Source organism: Lepidothrix coronata, unplaced genomic scaffold (assembly GCF_001604755.1).
Source record: "Lepidothrix coronata isolate B3197 unplaced genomic scaffold, Lepidothrix_coronata-1.0 Scaffold210, whole genome shotgun sequence".
NCBI lineage: Eukaryota > Metazoa > Chordata > Aves > Passeriformes > Pipridae > Lepidothrix > Lepidothrix coronata.
The window spans coordinates 705,499-727,302 of NW_016690390.1; the positions used below are offsets into that span (position 1 = coordinate 705,499).

Sequence of the window (21,804 nt, forward strand, 5' to 3'; positions counted from 1 at the left end):
ATGAAACAGCAACAGTTCAACCCTGGTGAAAACAAAAAGCCTTGTTCTGCTACAGTTTATGTGCCACCAGCAATTCTGGAAGGGCCACCAGAGAACACCACGTGGCCAGGAGAGCTGAACAACATCCCCAATGTTTTCCGCTGTAAAGAGCCACCACGAGGCTCAGAAGTCTCAGGTTGCTCGGGATGAATGGAACACTTTTTGTGGGTGGATGACTTCAAAGCATCTCACACAGTAATTGCAGTTCAGCCTCACAACACCCCTGTGAGGTAGGGATTTTCCTCACTGCTCAAAGACAGAATCTCACCAACTTGGCCGAGACAAAAGCCGTAAGTGGAAGAACTGGAGATCCCAGGGTCCTGATTCCCAGGTAGCCTGAACAAATACTGTTTCACGGCAGGAAGCGCCCTGTGGAGCACTCAGGAGAGTGTTGCTGGTATCATGTTTGCAGTCCATTGCAAATGCTGCTTTTCTGTGAGGGGTGTCAGACCAACACAGGCTTCATCCGAAATTGTGTTATTTCACACCACGGAGGAGTTCACAGGCGTGGAAGAATGCTCTGCACTCTGGTCTTCCCACTGTGCTTCCAGAGGCAGACGTGTGGCTTTCCCAGCACAGGGCTCAGGTGTTCACACACATGTAAGATTTTAAGACTGCAGAACTGAATCACACATGCCAAATGCATGCACCTCTCACTGAGGTGCTGCCCAGCCACCACAGCGGGCAGGGGACAGCTCTCCAAGGACTCCCCTTGCCGTGGCAGAGCTGATCCTTGAGAGCCTTTGCTTCTCCAGGCCCCACATTCTTCCAAAAAGGCAGCAGCTGCAGCCTGCTCTGAGAAGACACACACAGACTGTGCAGGCTCCCAGGCTGTTTTGCCCTGGCCAGAAACACCAGTAGTTTGAGAAATTGTTTTTTTTTTTTAAATAAAGTAATTTTGTGGAACAATGTGCACAGTGTACAGAGCGGTGCTCGCTTATGTCTGGTCATCACAAAAAATTTGTGAATCTGGACAGCTCAAGTGTACCACAAAAACTTCCCTCTCATCATTTCCCTGCCACCACGCTGCTCCTACACAAACTGACTGGCACAGAAGAGTCAAAAACAGAGATCCTGACAAACATATTTAGGATTCCCTTGTACAACAGGATATGGCCTGGTCTCCAAGAAGGGAGCGAGTGTTTAAATAGGAAAAGACAAGGTTAAAAAAGATCAGAAAACCCAGACAAGCATTGCTCCAGGTTCCATCAGACCCAACATGTGTAAGAAAGTCACAGCTGAGGCTGCCAATCTGCTCTTTAATCAGTGCCTGGGCATTATTACATGTTTACAACACACACGGCACTTCTGCTGTCAAGTCTCCTCTCCCAGTAAAGTGAGATCCTATAACCACCTCCTAGGGCTCAGGAGAGCACCCCTGGAAGAGCACCCAACTCAGACAGCTTCTGCCTGTGCTGTTCAGATTTCCTTGCAGCACACCTTGAGCCAGACAGACATGCCTGCTAAAAAACCAAACCAGCAGCTCCCACAGATCCCTTGGGGACGAGAGCTTTACCAGGCATAACACAAATGCACCTACACAGACTGAAGCAACACACTGCATTTTCAAAAAGCATAAAACAACAATACATCCTCCTCCCAGTCCTTTAAAATTGGCACTGCAAGTTTCAGAAACATCTGAACCCATAACCTCAAAGAAAAGCCATTTAGGGATGTGAACTGCCCATGGCCCCAGAACTGCTGGGTATTTAAAGCCCAGCAACTGCTGTGATCATGTAAGAGTCAGACTTTGCCAGCAGTTGCCTTGTGCTAAATATTACACCTGCACCTGAAGGATGGTAATTACTGGCAAATGCTGACTTTTCCCCCAGTTTTTGTTGTGCAAGAAACTCCAGGATTCTCCTGCTCTGAGTTTCCTGTCACGAGGTGCTAGTGCAGCTTTGTTACCTGTCATCATAACAGACACAGAGCAAAAGTAAATGGCCAGGTGCTGGTTAAGGTGTTGCACCTCAGGTGTGTGCATGGAGCACATAAAGACCACAAAAGATGCTTCAGGTTGGTGGTCACCTCCGCTGAAGATGCTTCAGTGCTGGGAGCATTCACACCACCCTCCATTCCTTGGCTGAACAGGGATCTGCTCTTGGAAGTAACATGAAAAAGGAAGGTGTGTGCCCAGTGGAAGCAAGGTCAGGTGACACAGGAAGAACAGAGACGCTGCTTGTCATTGTAGGGAGAAAACTCGTGTGGCCAAAGCTCAACCAGGTTTGAGACTGCCGGAAATGTGGGGGGCAATAAAAAGTTTTTTTCAAATACATTAATGGCAAAAGGCAGTGGAGAAATATCAGCCCTTCCAGGATGGGGGTGGTCCCCTCCCAAATAGGGACATGGACAAGGCAGAGGTGTTTAACACTTTCTTTGCCTCTGTCTTCAACACAGATGACGGACCAAGGGGGTCTCAGTGCCCTGAGCTGGAGGACCATGACTGTGAGAATGATCAACTCCCAGCTGACCCTGAAACTGTGTGGGATCTGCTGCTCCATCTGGATCCCTACAAATCTATGGGGCCTGATGGGATTCCTCAAGGAACTGCTGATGTCATCACAAAACCTTTCTGGATGATTTTTGAGCAGCCTTTGGAATATGGAGAGGTCTCAGCTGACTGGAAGCTGGTGAATGTTGTCCCAATTTTCTAGAAGGGCAAGAAGGAAGACCCCAGAAACTACAGGCTTGTCAGTCTCACTTCAGTGCCTGGTAAAGTTATGGAGAAGATTATTCTGGAAGGTATTGAAAAACACCTGAAAGACAACGCAGTCATTGGTCACAGCCAGCAGGGCTTCAGGAGAGGAAAGTCCTGTTTGTTGAACCTGATTTCCTTGTACGACAGGGTAACCCACCTAGTTGATCAAGGGAAGCATGTAGATGGAATCTTTTTGGACTTCAGCAAAGCTTTTGAGACCGTCTCTGCCAGGATCCTTCTGGACAAACTGTCCAGCCCACAGCTGGATAACCGTGTTACAGGATGGGTGAGCAATTGGCTCACTGGTTGGGCACAGAGGGGGACAGTGACTGGGGTGACATCAGGCTGGCATCAGTCACTACTGGGGTTCCACAGGGCTCCATTCTCAGCCCAGTGTTCTTCAGCATCTTCATTAATGACCTGGACACAGGACTCAAAAGAATACTGAGCAAGTTTGCTGATGACACCAGACTTTGACAAATTGGAGGGCTGGGCAATCACCAACCGAGTGAAGTCCAGCAAGGGGAAGTGTTGGATTCTGCACCTGGGATAGGGCAAACAACCCTGGCTGTGTGTATAGACTGGGGAATGAGGGGCTGGAAAGCAGTGCTGGGAAACAGCCCTGGGGGTCCTGGTGAGTGGCCAGTTGGCCATGAGTCAGCAGTGCCCTGGCAGCCAGGAGGGCCAACCCTGTCCTGGGGGCATCAGGCCCAGCATCGCCCGGCTGGGCCAGGGAGGGGATTGTCCTGCTTTGCTCTGCCCTGGGGCGGCCTCACCTGCAACATTGGGGCAGTTTGGGGGACACAATAGAAAAAAGATGTTAAGCTGTTAGAGCATCCAAAGGAGGGCCATGAGGATGGTGAAGGGACTGGAGGAGAAGCCTTATGAGAAGCAGCTGAGGTCACTTGGTTTGTTCAGCCTGGGGGAGACTGAGGGGAAACCTCACTGGGGTCTTCAACATCCTCTCGAGGGGCAGCAGAGAGGCAGGCACCGATCTCTTCACTCTTGTGACCAGTGACAGGATTCGAGGAAACGGCTGGAGCTGAGTCAGGGGAGGTTTAGGTTGGATATCACAACCAGGTTTTTCACCCAGAGGGTGGTTGAGCACTGGAACAGGCTCCCCAGGGAAGTGGTCACAGAACCAAGCCTGTCTGTGTTCAAGAAGCGTTTGGACAACGCTCTCAGGCACATGGTGTGACTCTTGGGGTGTCCTGTGCTGGGCCGGGAGTTGGACTCGATGATCCTGATGGGTCCCTTCCAACTCAGCATATTCTGTGATTTTATGTGACCCGCAGTCGGAAGCACCAGCCCCGACAGCAACGTTCTCCTGCAGTAGGATAAGATCCAAAGACCCATTTTCCACAGCTCAGTTCTTGCAGAAGCTAATTTCTTTCTCCTTCTTCCCGAAATTCCGGTGCAAGATCCGCCGGACGTTCCCATTAGGCCAACAGGGCTGGTGTTCCTTTCCTCAAGTGTACAGGACAACATGTAAACATATGACAGTGTCAAAGCAAGGCAGGCTTTTATTTACCTGCTGGTTTTAAAAACAGTTCTTTAAAAACTGACCGTTGTCTTCCTTGCCAGTTACGTGACCCATTAAATACTCGGCGTGTCCTTACCCACGGCTGGGTTATAGTGCACTCACCCGGGGCGCAGGGGGGACAAAGCATTGCACAAGGACGTGGTGGGGCATTCCCCTACAAGCTACTCAGGAGCCAACCTTGGACAGCACATAACGAAGACAGATGTCTGGATCGAGGAAGAGTGACAAAAACGTAAGGACTGTGAGAAACAGAAGCAGGAGGGGGTAGAACAGAGCTGGCTGGCTGCTAACGGAGCTTCGATCGGGTGGTGTTATCTCTCAGGGGTAGCTGCGGCCTCCGCAAGATTCCCTAATCCTGTCAAAAAAAGGTACAACTGCCTTTGAGCATTCCCCTCATATCAGGGCACGAGATCGCAGCATGCAGATTAATTTCAGGCTTATTTCTTCCTCCAGAATTGTACAAGCAGGGTAAGGTTTCATGTTTGGAAGCGTTTCTATCAACTAATCCATCACACAGCTGGAACAGAACGCCCACCCAGCCTCACAATCAACACGCAGGAGGAAGAACAGTGAAACCCAGAAAGCAAATGTTCTAGACAACGTGCTAATTTTTAATATTTAAGGTATTCAGTTTAAAATTTGAACTGCAAACAATTTAAAAATGCACAGGGTTTTCAGAAGAACAGGTCTGCGTTTTTACAGGTTTTTTTCTAAACCAGGGTCTGCAGTAAGGTTTGTTCTCTCCTGCTGCTTGTTCCCTGCCTGGAGTCACACTGGCTGCTGAAATGGGATTTGACAATGTCGTAACAAACAAATTGTGAAAACCTCCAGGGCAAAACAAGCAGTCAGTACAGTTCTCCCCAACGTTTAATGATGCTCTGTACTTGTAATTCAATTGTATTCAGTTACGAGCAACTCCTGAAAACAAGGGAGCAGTACAGGAGCACACAGGACTTCAGGCAGGACCCTACACTGGGAATTCAGGCATAATGCTGGGAATATGGAATTCCTCAGGTAAATTACTGCTGCACACCACCTTTAGCAGGCCACACAGTAAGTCACCACAGCACTTGCATCCATGCCAAACCTGCAGCATCCAACAGCTCAGGAACTAGCCAGCACCCTACTGCAGGCAGGCAGCCAGTCCAGCAACCAAGCCACAAGGAATTTGCTTAAGAATTTTGGCAAGCCTCTGCTACATGAGAAAAATGCTTCATTCAGCAGAGAATGTCTAAGTTCTTCCCTGCAGCATAACCCCAGATTCCCAGTGTCCCACTGTTTTTAACCTGGCAAGTCCAGAGAACTGCCTTCTTCAGCAACTTTACCCTAAGCATATCTATTCTTGGTTCTGCAATATTAATGTTCCCTCCTTCCAGATTGACTGAAACTTGCTTGTCATTTATTTATTAATTTGAAATATAAACACAGACATTTGGAATTTTGGATGAGTTTTTGCCTTTAACAGATAAAACAGTGGATCAAATTGAAATAATCAAGGCAACAATAAGAAAAACCGTACAACTACTTGAAGGTTTTCTGTTTGAACAAGGCAGGGAAATCTGACTCCTGCCTGACCATTCCTCATCTTTAACTGTTCACTATTCATTTGTGCTCTCTGAAGAGCACAGTTAAAACATTCCACCTCTCAGACCACTAAGCAAAAATAAAATCAAATCCTTACCTCTATTAAAACAGACAACTAGGAAAAGAAACAAACTGTTTATTAAATAAAACCCCTAGTTTTAAAAAATATCAAGAATATTAGTTTTCCATTTGGAGCAATTAAAATAACTCATGGAGGGAAGATACCACCACTGGCCAACTGCTTTATGTCCTGTAAGGAATCCCTTGCTCTCCATCCCTCTGTCCTGAGGAATCACCTATCTGAAGTCTGCCAGCTCTGCCTTTGTCTTGTGCTTGTTTAAAAACAACAGATGCCATCGGGTCACCTGGAGGAGCTGCGCTCTTTGCTCACACAGTCGTCCTGGGAGGTTGTGTCCCCGTTCCCCATCATGCTGCACGTCCTCCGCTTTTTCCTCCGGTGCATCATCCCCTCTGTCTCGGAGCCAGAGTCACACTGAAGAGTGGAAAGATGAAACCAGAATTCAGAATCTGTGCTGTGGAATTCACCGTCAGAGCTGCCTCAGCAACCCCGAATAATCCACGTTCGAAGAACGTGCTATTTGAGGTTAAACACGTGAAACAAATTTCAAATTAAGCGCTTAAAGATTGGGATCAGGAACGTTCTTAGATTTCATCACTGACTAAAGCTGACTGGGGCAAGACAATGTGAATGTGTTCCTTTTGGATCCTTGAAGGATCTCATCTTCCAAGAGCAGACTCAGAGGCTCCTGATAGATTTAGGTGCCTAGAAGAGTCCCTTGTCATAACTCATCTGTTTTGGATCTTGTTCCTCCTCCCCATTTTTAGAACATTCATTTTGTGGCCATTTTACAAAGCATGGCTTAGCTAAATGAGTGACAGATTCATATATAACGCAGACACAGATCAAACAAACCAAATCCATTTAGCAACACAGAGAGACTTCAGCAAACAGAATCTGCTAAGACCACACGCTCCTCCACAATGTAGATTTGTTTAGGTGCTTTCCATTAATTTCTTCCATAAGACAGGAAAATTAGGATCAGGACACATGATCAGGTATGGAAAAAGCAATATAATTTCAGAATATGGATCACTTATTGCAGTAAAAAGCATTACCTCTGAATCAGAGTCTGAGGAGCTGGAACTTGAGGAACTGGAAGAATCACTCGAACTGTCGGAAGCAATACCAGTAGATTCCTGCAGGTCAACTGAATCAGCCAAGGCTGCCAAGTCAGGATGTTCCTGCTTTAGGATCCTAAACACAGTTGAAATTTCAGGGTTAGCCTTTGAACTGTAACACCGCGTGTAAATGAGTATTTTTAGGTTTTGTTTTAAATAGAGAACATGAAAAGAAAGCCACTAAACCTCTCACCTGTACCATTTCCGTGACAGTTTGGGTCTCCCTCTCACCGTCTTGTGCCACACCACGGGGAAGTTGGTACAGCTGGCAAAGTTTTGTGTGATGGCAATAGTCGTGTCAAGGTTGAGAACAACATGCCACCAGCCACCTAAAACACAGCACCAATGACCACTGCTGCTACATGGCAGAGAGCAAGTTCAAGAACAGCCAAGAACACTTTTCCCATAGTGCAGGTGGAAACTGGACATTACTTTCCCCCAACCAAGCAAGTTTGCCACCATGTTACCTTTCCTCAGGCTAATTTCAGCTCTCACTCCAGTGCTTGACAGGTTTTGTTACAGAAGGCTGCTCCACACTCTGACCAAATTACCCAGCTCACAAAAAGATCTGACTTGACAGCAACACACTGGCTACTGATGGTTTATTTAACAGCAGGAGCCATTGTAACCCAGACAGCACAGAGGCCCTTTCTGCCCAGCTGGAGAGCACTTTCCACGCTGATTTTCTAAGGTTCTTATGACTACAGACTAACCTTTCATTTAAAAATAGACGCAAAATCGTTTCCCCACACAGGATAAAAATAGACAGTGAAGTTCTTACAACCCACTTATAGTCTCATAAAAGACTAAGGGAACAGTTTAATGGAACCCGACAGCTACAAACTCTTAACAGAAGGTACACTGAGGAGTCACTAATAAGTGCCAAGACAATCACAAGGCACTCTTCACACGTGAAGTCAGCTGTATGTCAGAGACAAGCAATGTGGACAGAAACTAAGGGCCGTGCTGCACTAAAATGATGCAAGATTCAGAGCTCAGAATTTGGCACTGAACTCACGTGTTCATCCACCACCACCTCACCCCCCAGCTACAATGGGCACACAGTGGGCAGCCACTCAAAGAGAAGGGCATCTTTAGCAGAGCTTTCTTTAGCTTTTGATTTCAAATGCAAGATGAAACATAACCACAGAGAGGTGGGTGGAAGGTGTCAGTGCCTTTAAGTAGTTCGTTTCCCACAGCTAAGAAAAATTCACATGCAGTCAAACTAACCAGGCTACAAAATTCAGTCATGAATTTGCTACAGTGCATGTGAACTCAAACATTTTTGTCTAACAGTTATTAGTACTCAAATACTTCTTATTTTATGCCCAGACAGTTTCCTGTTACTGCAATTTAGTACAGGATCACATTTCTGTGATGCTGCCACTCAAGTCCCTCTTGTTTTGTCATCTGTACCACATGCAATCCCATGCCACAGGCCATACACATTTTGGGACATTCCAAAAATAACTGGATAGCCTCAAAACAAGCATTGCACTATGTATCCCTTTTGAAAGAGCTCAGGAGAGTTTATTTGTAAGAGATGGGCTGTATAAAAAAAGCTGAAATACTCTCTTCACCTCTGTAACACATGAATATATTAAAAACACACTTTTCTCTCCCAGATTTCCCTGCTGGAGAGATTTGTACACACCTGGCACAAAGACTGTCTCGCCTGGTTTCTGTAAGACTTCCAGGGGTTTGAATTCGGGGGGCCAGGTGGGAAGCTGTGTCCGAGGATAGATGACGTTGAACCAAGTGATTGCCTCGTCCTGCTGGTTCCCTCCCTCTTCTCGAGTCACTTTGATGAGCTCTCTGGGAGTGCTGGTTGGGAACAGGCACCAACGTTTATGTCCCTGGACTAAGGCATTCCACGCACTAGTTCCCAAGGGATCGATGTGAATTCCTGTTCCAGATCGAGGTGGGCCCATCACAAACCATCTGCATGGGAATAAAGGAAGTCCTTTAGTCACAGAGCAAGCAAGTAGCTCCCTTCCTTCACATTAAACAGTTAGAAATCAAAATAGTTACAATTCTTTCATTCACATTCCTGATTTTGTTAGATTCACGCTACAGCAAAAAGATACAACGGGAGTTTAACCTAAAAACCAACATGAACGACTGCAGGATAAGAAAGCAAAGATAACTTCTTATATTTCATAGCTGCATTTTGGTTTAAACATTTCTTCGGTACAACATATAGTGATTTCAAGGGTAATGAATGCTGTTAGGTCACAACAGCCTGTGTTAGGATCTAGGGCAGGGGGATTCTCCTACAGTTTTCTAAAATTTGCTGTTCAAGCAGATCCAGAACTGCAGAACAATGAGGAACAAACAAAAGGCAACACAAGGAACAGAACAAGTTACGCAACCCTGGCCTCTTTCTGCGCCTTCTGGTCACAACAGGCTTTTCATTCCAACATTTGACTACGTGGAGTTTGTTCCCCAGCGACCGTTCAGGATTTGTGGTGTACATTCCCATTTCCCACTTTTAAGGTTTATTTCTCCAAAAGGACTTTATCTACTCTATCTGTTCAACTGCAGCAGCACCTTCAACTGCTCATTTCCCCTTAACGGAGCAGTAAGATCTAATCTAGAAAAAGTAGCGTGAGGTGACTTAACACCAGGCATCAAGAGATAAAAATGGCAATAAACGCTTGATTGGTAGCAGAGAGTATAGAAATTACAGCAACAGCAAGATCCCTCCACGGTGTGGCTGACAGGCAGGTGATGCCCAGCAACAGGAGTGCAGAGGTTCAGAAAATATTGGAAATCAGCAAGTTCTCCATCTGCCCTTTCCAGTGCAGGTGTAAATCAAGCTGGTCGTCAAGGACTGTAAGTTTGATTATCAAGCTGCTTTCTTCCTTCTTCACAAAGGAGCTGTAAACAAGCAGGTGTTCATAATTTCTATTGTCAGCTCGCTCTTCAGATTCATATTAGCCTTGGAAAGCTGGTTAAACCACAAGCAGAACAGTCAAGGCTTTCACTAAGAAGACAGAAAACATTAAACTCATGGAGATCTGACTGGCACAGACAGATGCACTGCTCAATACAATTTTCCTGACAATAACCCGAATCTACACATGCAGGTTTTAAAACCCTTATTTAGCAACACTGTCATTTACCAGCATCTTCCTACAGGCAATTAACTTACAATGAACAAAACCCAATTTGCCACAAGACATCAAATTTACCGTTAAAAACTTCTTGTGTCCTAAATTCGATCTGAAAGCAAACCCCAACCCCTCTCCCCAAACTAAAAGAGCTGCTTCAGCCAATGGCTTCCAAAAATTACTGTCTTTATCTTAGAGAGGAACAACACCAATAAAAATGCTTTGAACAGCACCAGTTCTTACTTTAAGGTCTACACACTATCACACACCTCTCAATTCAGAGGCCAACCTGTACAGGTCATATCCTCATCATATGATTTGTACCATTTCCTGTCAGATTTTCAATTATGCTCTGAAAGTCCTGGGCACTCTTCATCCATTTCTGTACCCAGATGAACCCTCTAATTCCAGGAGGCATCAGTGTGCTCTCTCGTGCACCACTCATCTCTCAAAAAAACAGCAACAGCCAGAAACAAACCCACATTTTCCTGAACAAAGTACAAGAAATGTGAATACCAAGATCACAAAGAGGCTCAGCATGTGCATGTAGGTGGGGAGGGTGTGGGGGAGAGAGACACCAATATAAATGAATCACAACCAGATTATCTTGTTTACCTGTAACTTAGATAAATGATTCCCAGTCCTGTGTGTTCAGTTTCTACTACAGACTACTGTGCTTTTGTGTTCAACCACAGTAGTACGTTCTTAGAAGAGCTTTATAAAAAGCATCTGCTACAACACTGTAAAAAAGCCCACTTCAGTGATCTTAAATGGAATTAAGCTCCTGCTTCACTCCTGCAAAAGCACAACTGGACTACAGACACGTGAGAGAGTGCAGAGGGAAGTACATGATTCATGACTTGTTCTGTTTTATTTAAATAAACCACATCAGAGCCTCATGTCACTCAGAGGGCAAAAGGCATTGTCTGACAATTATAATGTTGCTATAAAGACTTTAATTACTTGGGAGGGTTCAGCTCACGCTCATACTGCTATGAAGTGTTGCATCAACATAGAGAGAAATGGCTTTTATATCTAACAGTGAAAATACAAGGTTGTTGCGTTTGAATTCATGAATGAAGAGTTGTTTCAATCCTTTTCCAATCTGAAGAAAAAATAGAGTTGAAAAGACTACATGGATGTAAAATATTGTTCTCTCTCAAAATCATCTGAAGGAAAGCTAAGAACTAGTCCTACACTAGATCCTAATCTAGTTTAAGATCTTTACCTTAAAAGGACTGACTCATAATTAAACAAAATTCCACACTGTACATAAGCCACTGGTGCAAAACCCAGGAGCCAGTCCTGAGGTACTTAAAATTTGAGAGCCAGAAGGCACACAGAGCAAGAAATCAATCTTCATATCTTTCAGTAACTATGTAAATTTTAAAAAATCTAAGAAGTGATGTAAACTGACTTAACAAAAAGGAAAAAAAAAAAAGGAAAAAATACCATAAACTTGTAGCAGCTCTGGTGGGAGAACAAGAATTTGCTACACACAAATCTTCTCTTCCTCTGGATTACAGATTTACACTCTTATTTTAAGAGACAAATTAAAGCTGTACTTTTTTTTTTAATGTGAGACAATCACAGCTATTCAGGAATAGCCAAGGAGGTGAGAAATAGCCCTTTTTGTCTTGCTGTCCCTGCACTGTACCTGTAGGGTGGCCGCCGTTTCTCCCCTGCATACTGAAAGAGATCATCGGTGAAGAATTTGGGTACTTTATAGTCCTCCAGGAGTTTCCTGCGCTTGGGGTGCTCCCCATAACTGCTGTCAAAGATGTACAGGGGGCTGTCATCACGTGTGGTTTCCATGTACTCTATGTAGTACTTCATCTTCATCTTCACAGAGTAACCGTCATTGTCCTCCCCACACTTGAACTTCTGGTTCCTGTATTTGCGTTTCAGCCGCTCCAGCGTCCACTTCTCCTGGGCAGACCAGCCCACCTGGGCGTTCAGCAACACCACGGGCTTGTAAGGCTTTTCATAGCGCTCAACAAACTCCTCCACCGTCAGCTGGAGCGCATCTGCCCTCTCCACGTTATCCTGTGAGACCGGGGAGGGAAGCAGAACAGATATCAGGACAGGCTGACGTCCTAGGACCGCGCTTCCCAGTGGGGGAGCTTCACACACCGCGAGGGGACGGAGCTGCCTACGTGTTATTTTAAGCTCCCCGAGGCTGCAGCCCTGTTCCTCCTGGCCCGCTCCCCGCACACACCAGTGTCACGGGCAGCCTGAAGCCTTTGGCACTGCTCCCCATCGAGGCCACGCTGCCCTTTCGGCTGACACGTCCACTGCCGCATTCCACCCCCTGAGGACACAAGGGAGGACTCCAGGGAATTATATGGGTGCCCATCCCACCCCGGCGGGCCCGCACCTCCCCGCACCCCTCGCCACGTGGAGGGAATTAAAAAACGTGGGTGCTGCTTGTCCTCCCCCTCCCGAACCTCTCCCTCCCAGCGGAGAGCCCCGCCAGCTCTGGGGCAACCTCGGCCTCGGGAAAGGGCCCCTTCCCTTCAGACCCCCCCTTCAGGCAACTCCAATCCTTTCATCCCCCCTTCCGCACCCTTACCCTCTGACCCTCATTCTTCTCAGGCCACCCAGTCCCCCCTCAGGAGGGTCATTTCCCCTTCCCGTTCCCTTAGGACCTCCTTATTCCCCCCAGGACTCCCTCCAATTTCCTCACTCGTGTCCCCCCCAAGACGCTTAGGCGCCCTCCGTTCCCTTCAGGACTCCTCCAGTCGTACCCCCCTCCCTATTCTCCCCCATCCCATTCCCATCGTTCTCTCTCCCCTCAGACCTTGCAGGCGGCGGGGCTCAGGGGGAAGGTCTCGCAGTAGTTGTGGCGGGTCCAGTCCAGCGAGTCCTTCAGCTCCGGGCGGGCGCTGCGCTTCGCCTCGCGGATCCGCTTCTTGCTCTTGTGGTTCATGACGGCGGCGGCGGTGCTGGGGGCCGTCACCACCCGCCGTCACCTTCCCCGGATCCCGCTCCCGGTGCCGGCCCCGTTCCGGCCGCACCTTCCAGAAATTTCACCCGGTGCCGCCGCTGTGACCGCGGCCCCGCCCCCGCCGCGCTCCCATTGGTTGGTTGTGCCGCGGTTTCCGCCACGCCCCGACGTTAATTGGCCGGGGCCGGGGAAGCGGCGCCCCCGCGCCGCCATGTTGAGGAAGGGCAGCGCGGAGGGAGCGCGGGCGCCCTTGGCAGCCCCGGGGATCCCCCGCCGCCGCTCCCCGTCCCGCGGCGGGCCCGCGCTCCGCGCTTGCTGCTCTGCTGACAGCGGCGGGCCGGCCGCGCATCACCCGGCTTCCTCTGCTCTCCCAGCCCCGGCCCGCGGAGGCGCCCGCAGCGTCCCGGCGGGGCGGCGGCGCGGGCGGGCGCGGCCCGGTGTGCCAGCGGTGCCCGGGGCAGGCGCCGCCATCGTCACCCGCAGCGGCGCTCCGCGTGACGTCACGGCGAAAGGAGGCGCCGATTGGCCGGCGCAGCCCGGCGCCCTCACGTGTCCGCCCGCCATTGGTTCCATGGCGGAGCCGCGGCGGCGCGCGCGGCGGTACCGCTTCGAGGAGGGTCCGGCGGCGCTGGCCGTGCGTGTGCCCGAGGTACCGGGGACAGCCGGGAATGCCGGGGATCCCCGGGAATAGCGGGGGTACCTGGGAACACCGGCCCAGCGCCCCGCCCCGTGTGTTGCAGGTGCTGGACTCGCAGTACGGGCTGTACGCGTGGCCCAGCGCCGTGGTCCTGGCGCAGTACGTGTGGGCGCAGCGGCGGAGCCTGCCCGGCAGGCGAGTGCTGGAGGTACGGCCCTGCCCGCACCCCGACACCTCGCGGGTGCCCGCGGGCCCGACCCCACGGACACGCTGTGGTTGCAGATCGGAGCCGGTGTGAGCCTGCCGGGCGTGGTGGCCGCCCGGTGCGGCGCGCAGGTGACCCTGTCGGACAGCGAGGAGCTGCCCTGCTGCCTGCAGAGCTGCCGCCGCAGCTGCCTCAGCAACCGCCTGCCACACGTGCCCGTCATCGGGCTCACCTGGGGCCGCGTATCGCCAGAGCTGCTCGCTCTTGCTCCTGTAGACATTATTTTAGGCTCAGATGTCTTTTTTGACCCCAAAGGTATGTTAATGCTCTCTCAGGTATCTTTGGTTTGTGACAAGCGGCGAGGAGATGGTGGCCAAGTAATGCTGGGAACACTGTGGAGGGATCGGGTGACACTGTGCTACTGACCTTGTTATTCTAGTTCTGAACTGTCAGAAATACAACTGAGGGGGAATAGAAAATGGAGTAATAACTAAATGCTTCAGACCCTGTATCTCAGTTCTCCCATACAGATGTAATCTGCTTGTTTAATTTTTTAATTCCCATTTCATAGAACCAGACAGATTTCTCTATACCTGGAATCCAGAGGCTAACCCAGACTGCTTTATCTCCCCAAACTGCACAGACTTTGAAGATATTTTAACTACAATTTACTTCTTGCTGGAGAAGAATCCACATGCTCAGTTCTGGACTACTTATCAAGTCCGAAGGTAAAATCTTTTCCATATTTAGGACTCAAACCTTAATTCCTGTCTCAGCTTTTGACAAGTGTTAACTTCTCAGAGGCACCACTGCTCTGACTCAGAAAAGCTCCTTACTGTGCATGAGGCTGCTATTAGCCCAGTAAATCCTGGGGGTAGCAGGCAAAAGCAGCCAAACCTGAAAGTAATCCAAGAACCCTCAATTTGCTGTTGCCTAGAAAACTCTTACAAACCCATCTGTGCTGTACTGAAGTTTGCTGACAGCCTGTTAGTTACTGCAGCAGTTGTAACCTTGGGTTACATTTTCACATGCTGTATATCCTCCCCTCAGTGCTGACTGGTCTATCGAGGCTCTGCTCTGCAAATGGAACCTGAGGAGCATCCACGTTCCCCTACACTCCTTCGGTGCAGACAAGGAGCACTTGGCCAGCTCGTCTCTCCCAGGAAGGCACACAATCGAAATGATGATCATCTCACTGGCACAGTCAGAGGGCACTTCAGTTTATTCCACTTTAGGTTCCAGTACAAGGTGATACTCAGCTGTTCTGATCTGCAGAAAACAGTCCTGTTTACAGCAAACCTTGTGTCTATTTCTGGGAAGCAGTTAATTCTTAAAACATGCATTGTAAAAATAAAGCTGTTTGTTTTTTTCCAGCTATGGCTTATGAGAAATTTGTGCTCCTCCCCAAAGCCCATGAAATAGTTCAGAGACTCAATTCCATTGTGTCAAGCCACTACACAACACAGCTTAGCCTGGAAATCCATGAGATCCAACCTAAATCCACAACTTCAGCAATGGAAAGGTAACTGCACTCTTTCAAATTAAAAACAAGCCCCAGGAATTCGTCAGACTGGGAATCCTGGGATCCACATACAAAAGCCAGCCCCTTTGTAAATGAGTGTGTGTAGACTGTGCTAATCTGGAACATACAAACTCCCCAGTTTGTAGAAAAGTACTTTTAATCCTCCACAAAAGCCATACTGCCAGCGTTCAGATGTTTCCATTCCCATTTAACATACATGCATAAAATTAACAAGGCATTACAATAACCCTTGACACAGGATGGTTGAAGTTACAATTCATTTGGTACCAAATCAAGAAAAATCATCACTGTAAGATCAGCCCCCATCAAGCAGCAGCCTGGGCAAGCACACAGCAATGCAATTAGTACTGCTCAGTGTGGACCTTCCACAACACCCCAGGACCTGGCTGGGTCAGTGTTCACAGCCTGGTGTGCAACACTTGCCACACAACGTCGGGTTAGTCACAATACTAATTTGAGTTTGCCCACAGTAATTTAAAAGCAACCCCGGTGGATAAAATTTATAAGCAGTAGAATGCATTCAGTTACTATATAGAAGTTAAACATAGACAGTATAATTGCAGAAATCTTTTCAAGCTAAAAATAAGCTGACCCAAGACATTAAGTTGAGAAAAGTTAACACAGAAAAATGTTTAATATTAACTACAGAGACAGTGGGTATAGTACAGAATATCTTAAGCAAAAGATACACCAATCAGTACTTACAAAGGAATGAACCATTTCTGTTCTTAACATTACATATCTCATATGTAAGTTCATATATGTAGGTTGGTAAGTTTTACCATTCTGGAAATAATAAGGTGTGTATATCATCAGCTAGATGTGCTCACTGTATGCTCCATATTTTTTACGCAAGGCCCGGGTGACTGGAAGTGCAGTTGTCAGGCATTTTAATTAACTGGACAGCCATTTGTTTCTGCACGACAAGGCATCGTTACACAGGAGCAATCAGGAGACAACAGGAAACAGCCAAGCACTCTGCACTGCAACACGCCACCTTAACAGCTAACCAGCATTACTCAACTGCTACACAACTGCGCCTAGTGCACAAAAATACATAAGAGAAGAGATTAGAATTGAGTCTGATAAAACAATCCTTTCATATATCAACTGTCACCTGAAAAGATTTCTACCAATTTTGAATTTGAAGATACTATTTTAATGCAAAGTTGTTTTTTCTTTAAAAAAAAAAAAAAGCATTTACAGTTAAGTTTCAAATTGAAGTTCTGTAGAATTTTAAGGAATAAAAACAAAATTGAGAATACTTTCTGACAGTTAGCTACTCGGCATATAATGGCTGCATGGTTCCTCAGTATGAAACTGGAGGCAGCAAGTTACCATCGGTTTTAATTTCCAATAGAAGTCAGCACTATATAAACAAAAATGAAGTTTTACCTCAAATATCCAAGCCAATAATGAAATCGGTAGTCGTTCACTTCACTAAATTACAAGAAATTTGAATAACAGCAACAAAATGGCACATAGAAATGTAAAATCTGCCACTTGAGGCGCAACTTAAACAAGTAAAAAGTTAGACAAAATGTTACAAAATAACCTTTTCAACAGCTGGTTGCTCGGCCAGGGTCTCTCCAATGGGCTGAAGACTCAAGCGATCTTTTCCCCCCAAAGGCGTCCTTTATGTGGGTTCTCATTTAGCTGAAGCATCTAGGTTTGAAGAAAAGAAAGTTCAGCCAGGTTTCTACCTTGTCTGTTTTGGGTGTGGATGACTTCAGGGATACTTCTAGTTGTGTTTCAACTGGCTTTGCCTAAGTTAATTTTAAGTTTTAGGAATTTCCACAGTGTTCCACCTCCCCCCCCTTGTGTCGCTTTACTTCAGAGGCCAAATGTAAGGTTCTGTCAGAGTATTTAGTTACAAAGGAGAACAAGCACCAGGCTGTAGATCAAGCCACCATTAACTTCAATTCAGCCTGTTCAACAATCGATTATTAAAAGCTATATAAAAGTTAACAAAGCTAATACTTCTTCATAAAGACTTAACTAAACTCTTAAGTAGCGTTCAAAACAGAAAACGTGACTAGTTTTGCTACAATTATCTAACTCCAGAGCTAGCTTAGGCCCTTTCCTTTTAAAAAACAGGACCAAACAGTTTGAAGGGTTAAAGACACACTATCCTTTCCCCACCCAGTGTATCCTTAGATGCCTCTTCCAAGATGTCGACTTGAGGAAAAACTAGTTTCCGTGGTTTTCTCGTTGCCAAGGAATTTGCCCCTTTTCTAGGACACTTATTACCTCCAGTCAGTACAACGGCCACTGAACCGATCTTCCGTTCTAAAAGGATAGTGTATCTTTAACAGTGTAAGACAAACCTGCTCCAACACACGCCCACAGAAACTGGTCCCTGGAGGATCAGCCAAATCAGTTAAAATCTGCAATACTGGCCAATATTCTTTTAGCAAACAGGAGACCGCAGCTTTAAAGGGGAAAATGCAGATGTTGGATAAATACAGTAAGAAATAGTCATTTGCATCATAGGTTGCGTCTCATACAATATTTTAATAAAACCAAGGCATTAATCTCGCAATAAAACATTTTCTCTGTAGAAAAAAAAAAATATTTCCGTAGAAAACCCTTCAGTAATAACTTCCCTAAACCAATAACCAAAAAGCACTGCTCAGGAAAAAAAAAACCAAAACCAACAACTAACAGTGTGCCCCGTTAGGATTCACTTGGTTCAGGCTATTAATGCTCTAAGAACTACCCAACACCCCACCTAAGTGCTCTAATAAAGTAACATGCAACATGTGCTGATCCCGAGGTACATTACCATGTTCCTAGGAGGATACAGCTCCTTCTTCTTCCGGAGACTTGGGAGGGCTCTTAGATCTGGATCTAGAGTTGGATTCCCTCTTTGAAGCAGGGGGAGGGCTTCTAGATCTGGACCGGGATCTTGACCTGGACCGAGATCTGGAGACAGATGAGGACTTTGACTTGGATCTCCTGGCAGACCTGGACTTGGAGGTGGAGCGAGACCGAGAGCGTGTACGAGACCGGGATTTGGATCGGCTGTAGCGGGACCGACTGCGGGATCTAGAGCGGCTCCTGCTTCTAGATCGGCTGCGACGGCGTCTTCTAGGGCTAAAACATGCCAGGAAGGGGAAGGAAAAAGAAAAAAAAAAAAAGACGCGTTAAAAGTTGCTCACGGGCAGCGCAGAATCCAGCGAGTGCCGCGGGACAGGGAGGGCGGGACAGGACGCACGTGGGCAAGAAAACGAGCGTTAAGAGGGCGCCATTGTTCAGAGCGAGTGGCCGGGGGCTAAATTTACTACGGGCAAAAACCTTCCACTCCGAGGGGACCATATGTGCCTTCGCTACTAAGCCCCTACTCCCCCCGCCCAACCCCGCCGCGAAACTCAGTGGGAAAAGGCTAAAGAATCACAGAACCGGTCAGGTTGGCAGGGACCGCAGAGGGTCATCTGGTCTACACTCCCTCCTCAAGCAGGGTCATCCCGGAGCACATGATTATGTCGTGTACTCGGCTGCCCGAGTATCCCCAGTGCGGGAGACTCCACCACCTCTCTAGGCAACCAATACACAAACACGCGGCCCCCGCTACGCCCGCTAGGACCTAAGCCTCGTCCCCCCATCTACTGCCGTAAGTTCGCTGCTCACCTGCGGCTGCGGCGGCCGTACCCGCTGCTGCTGTACCGGCGGGGCGGCGGCCCGCGGCGGCTGTGGTGCGAGTCGGGCGGGCGGCCGTACCGGGCCATCTGCACGCGGAGCTCCCGCCCGTCCAGCACCGCCCCGTCCATCGCGTCCATCGCGTCCTCCGCGTCCCGCTTGTCGTGGAAGCGCACGAAGGCGAAGCCGCGGCTCTCCTTGGTGTAGCGGTCCCGCGGGATGTAGACGTCGCCCACCCGGCCGTACTTCTCGAAGACCCTCCGCAGGGTGTCCGGGGAGGTGCGGTAGGTCAGGTTGTCCACCTTGAGGGACGTCATGCCCTCCACGTCGGGCGGCGGGCGGCCGTAACTCATGGCGGGCTGGAGCCCCTGAGGGGCGGCGGCGGCCGACGAGAATAAACCTGAGGGCGATGTGAGGGGTCAGCAGCCGGCGCGGCCCTGAGGGCGACGCGCCTCACGCCGCGGGGCGAGCGCCGAGGCGGCGGCGCGGCAGAGCCCAGAAACGAGGAGAACTACAGCGCATAGGGAAAAGCCCGCGGGGCCCGCAGGGAGCAGCACCAACCTCAGGGTCCGAGGGGCGGCCCGAGGCCGGAGCGAAGCGCCAGGAGCAGCCGCCCCGTCCCGTCCGCCGCGGAGAGGAAATGAGGGGGAACCGCCCGCGCGCGCGGCTTAACGCCACAAAATGGCCGGCGGGACCCCGGAAGGGAAACGCGGAGCCGCCCCGCCCACGACACCGCCGCCCCGAGCCCGGAGCCCTTTTTACCCCTTTTCTCCGAGGTGGTCCCGCGGGGAGCGCGGGGAATCCACCCCTAAATTAATAATTCGCCCCTGCGTTGGAAAGCGGCCCTGAAAACGGCGCCGCTGTGACCCGGAAGAGCTCCGGGGAGGCGGGGAATTATTTTTTTTTGAACAATATGTGTTGAAAACCGTAAGAAAAACAATAATAAAAAGAAAAGGAAATAAGAGCAGGGCTGTGCGCGTGTGGTGAAGGGGCAGAGGGGTGGGAAACCGCCGCAGCGGGGAAAAAAAAAAGCGATGGTGAAGGGAGTCGGTTGTGGCGCGGGAGGGAGGGGACGGTTTAAAATGGCGGACGGGGAGAGCTGTGAGGGCAGAGTCATGAGGGGCGGTGGCGGGTCGGGGCTCGGCCTCATGAGAGGAGTCGGTTCAGGGCGCTTGTCCGGCGCTCTGTGAGGGCGGTTCTCCCGGGACAGCTGCTGTGGGAGCTCCGTGCCATTCCTGCTCCCGCTCCGCTGTGCTCCGGTGGCCGCCGTGAGGGACCAGGCGGCCCGGTGCGGGCTCTCCGCGGGCTCTTCTTCACCTCCTGCCGGCAGCGGTGCCCCGTGAAGCCTCCTCGGTCCCTCCAGCTCTGGATGTGCCTCGATGGATACGCAGCTTATCGGTGCATGTGGGAGCTGAGCGAGAAAACATTAAAATCCTCCGTACCCCAGCCTGCTCTGCAAACTCGTGCTGTGGCAGCATGCACTGGAATTGGAGCAAAGGAGAAGACTTGCACACCCCTTGTGTAAGGATGACAAGCAGGCTCCCACAGTTTTGCCCGGGGAATTCTGTGAAAGCTGTTCCCCTGCCTCAAAAGTTGTTGCTATGTCACTTCAAGCACTGAATAAAATGCCCAAACCCCATGAATGAACTGCAATACCTAGTTCTTATCGCACAACAGTGTTAAAAGTTTCTAGCCATCTGTTTCATGATACAATGTTAAAAAAAGAGTAAAGAAACAAGACCATTTCCTTCTGATTTGTTCAGTCACAGTATTGATATGAGAAAGCAATTTCAGTATTAGAATTTAAAGTCTTAGTCTTACTGTAACTGTATTTAATCTTATTTTGCACTGAAGAAGTATAAAAGTAAGCAGTGACATAAGTGCAAAACCAGAAACAGCTGTTTGTTTCCTGCTAAATGACTTAAGAAATCAAATAGTTTTAGTTTCGCATTTTGTATTGCTTCATGCTTGTTCCTTTTTTTTCCTCCAGAGACTTCTGCTTAAAAACCCTTTTTCAAATTAGAAATTTGAAGTTTACCTTTACAGTAATTGTCTTATAATGACAGCGGAAGTTTCCTGTGTCCCTTTCTCTCAGTTCTTGTACTGCCTGGGCACTGCTGAGCCATGGACAGCTCGTTGTCCACCAGGACCCCCCACTCCATCTCCACAGAGCTGCTTTTCCAGCCGGTCAGCCCCGGCCTGTGCTGGAGTCTGGGGTTATTCCTTCCCAGGTGCAGGACCCTGCACTTGCCTTTGTTGAACTTCAGACAGTTCTTCTCTGCCCACCTATCCCACCTGTCAAGGTGTCCCCTTTCAAATTTTCAAGTTTAAAGCTCTGCCAATGAGCCCTGCTAACTCCTGGGCTAAGATCCCTTTTCCCCTTTGAGGCCTCTGTTTGTTTAAACTTTTTACTGCAGACAGCAGAGGTAAAATGTGGTGATTTGTCATTTGCTTCAATCAATTCTGCATTTCCCTCCCCTGTCTTTTTGGCCAGCACTAAAGTGTAGCTGATTTAGCTGAACACTCCAATCCCAACCTGGAGGCCCCACAGAATGGACAGAAGATGTTAAGAGGAAAAAGCAACCATTCGGTTGGGCTGATCCTCTGCCAATTTAGCTGATGTGCTAACAGAGATCGTCACAACCTAAAGATCAAT

The 21,804-nt window shown here is 48.6% G+C and overlaps 3 protein-coding genes across 10 annotated transcripts; 1 reads left to right on the top strand and 2 right to left on the bottom strand.

The window, feature by feature from the left end:
* Positions 1-4,432: 4,432 nt before the first annotated feature.
* JMJD6 (arginine demethylase and lysine hydroxylase) lies at positions 4,433-13,237 on the bottom strand. The gene is made up of 7 exons (XM_017833080.1): positions 12,978-13,237; positions 11,835-12,223; positions 8,719-9,005; positions 7,258-7,393; positions 7,002-7,140; positions 6,230-6,357; positions 4,433-4,635 (listed from the first exon to the last, which is right to left on the bottom strand). The coding sequence occupies exons 1-7, from the start codon at positions 13,104-13,106 to the stop codon at positions 4,599-4,601; spliced, it is 1,245 nt and encodes a 414-aa protein (XP_017688569.1). The 5' UTR covers positions 13,107-13,237; the 3' UTR covers positions 4,433-4,598.
* Positions 13,238-13,695: 458 nt separating this feature from the next.
* METTL23 (methyltransferase like 23) lies at positions 13,696-15,339 on the top strand. Its single transcript, XM_017833058.1, has 5 exons — positions 13,696-13,773; positions 13,865-13,969; positions 14,044-14,281; positions 14,610-14,694; positions 15,017-15,339. The coding sequence occupies exons 1-5, from the start codon at positions 13,696-13,698 to the stop codon at positions 15,216-15,218; spliced, it is 708 nt and encodes a 235-aa protein (XP_017688547.1). The 3' UTR covers positions 15,219-15,339.
* Positions 15,340-15,627: 288 nt separating this feature from the next.
* SRSF2 (serine and arginine rich splicing factor 2) lies at positions 15,628-19,845 on the bottom strand. Of its 8 annotated transcripts, XR_001877732.1 has the most exons (6): positions 19,710-19,845; positions 19,140-19,548; positions 18,295-18,605; positions 17,837-17,940; positions 17,065-17,174; positions 15,628-16,549 (listed from the first exon to the last, which is right to left on the bottom strand). XR_001877732.1 is itself a non-coding variant. In XM_017833062.1 (4 exons), the coding sequence occupies exons 2-3, from the start codon at positions 19,499-19,501 to the stop codon at positions 18,302-18,304; spliced, it is 666 nt and encodes a 221-aa protein (XP_017688551.1). In that variant the 5' UTR covers positions 19,502-19,548; positions 19,710-19,845; the 3' UTR covers positions 15,628-17,174; positions 18,295-18,301. The 8 variants fall into 8 exon arrangements, 3 of the variants coding, with proteins under 3 accessions (XP_017688551.1, XP_017688550.1, XP_017688548.1); XR_001877731.1 differs by lacking the exon at positions 17,837-17,940; XR_001877730.1 differs by having other exon boundaries at positions 15,628-17,174.
* Between the last annotated feature and the right edge of the window lie 1,959 nt (positions 19,846-21,804).

What these genes read in the sequence shown, in the direction of transcription:
- JMJD6 (XM_017833080.1), bottom strand. Translation starts at nt 13,106, where the DNA reads ATGAACCACAAGAGCAAGAAGCGGATCCGCGAGGCGAAGCGCAGCGCC. An exon ending in AAACGGCGGCCACCCTACAG is followed by an intron (nt 9,006 to 11,834) that starts GTACAGTGCAGG and finishes ATTCCCATGCAG; the next exon opens with ATGGTTTGTGATGGGCCCAC. An exon ending in CCTCAGACTCTGATTCAGAG is followed by an intron (nt 6,358 to 7,001) that starts GTAATGCTTTTT and finishes TCCACTCTTCAG; the next exon opens with TGTGACTCTGGCTCCGAGAC.
- METTL23 (XM_017833058.1), top strand. Translation starts at nt 13,696, where the DNA reads ATGGCGGAGCCGCGGCGGCGCGCGCGGCGGTACCGCTTCGAGGAGGGT. An exon ending in CCGGCAGGCGAGTGCTGGAG is followed by an intron (nt 13,970 to 14,043) that starts GTACGGCCCTGC and finishes CTGTGGTTGCAG; the next exon opens with ATCGGAGCCGGTGTGAGCCT. An exon ending in ACTACTTATCAAGTCCGAAG is followed by an intron (nt 14,695 to 15,016) that starts GTAAAATCTTTT and finishes TCCTCCCCTCAG; the next exon opens with TGCTGACTGGTCTATCGAGG.
- SRSF2 (XM_017833062.1), bottom strand. Translation starts at nt 19,501, where the DNA reads ATGAGTTACGGCCGCCCGCCGCCCGACGTGGAGGGCATGACGTCCCTC. An exon ending in TACGGCCGCCGCAGCCGCAG is followed by an intron (nt 18,606 to 19,139) that starts GTGAGCAGCGAA and finishes GGCATGTTTTAG; the next exon opens with CCCTAGAAGACGCCGTCGCA.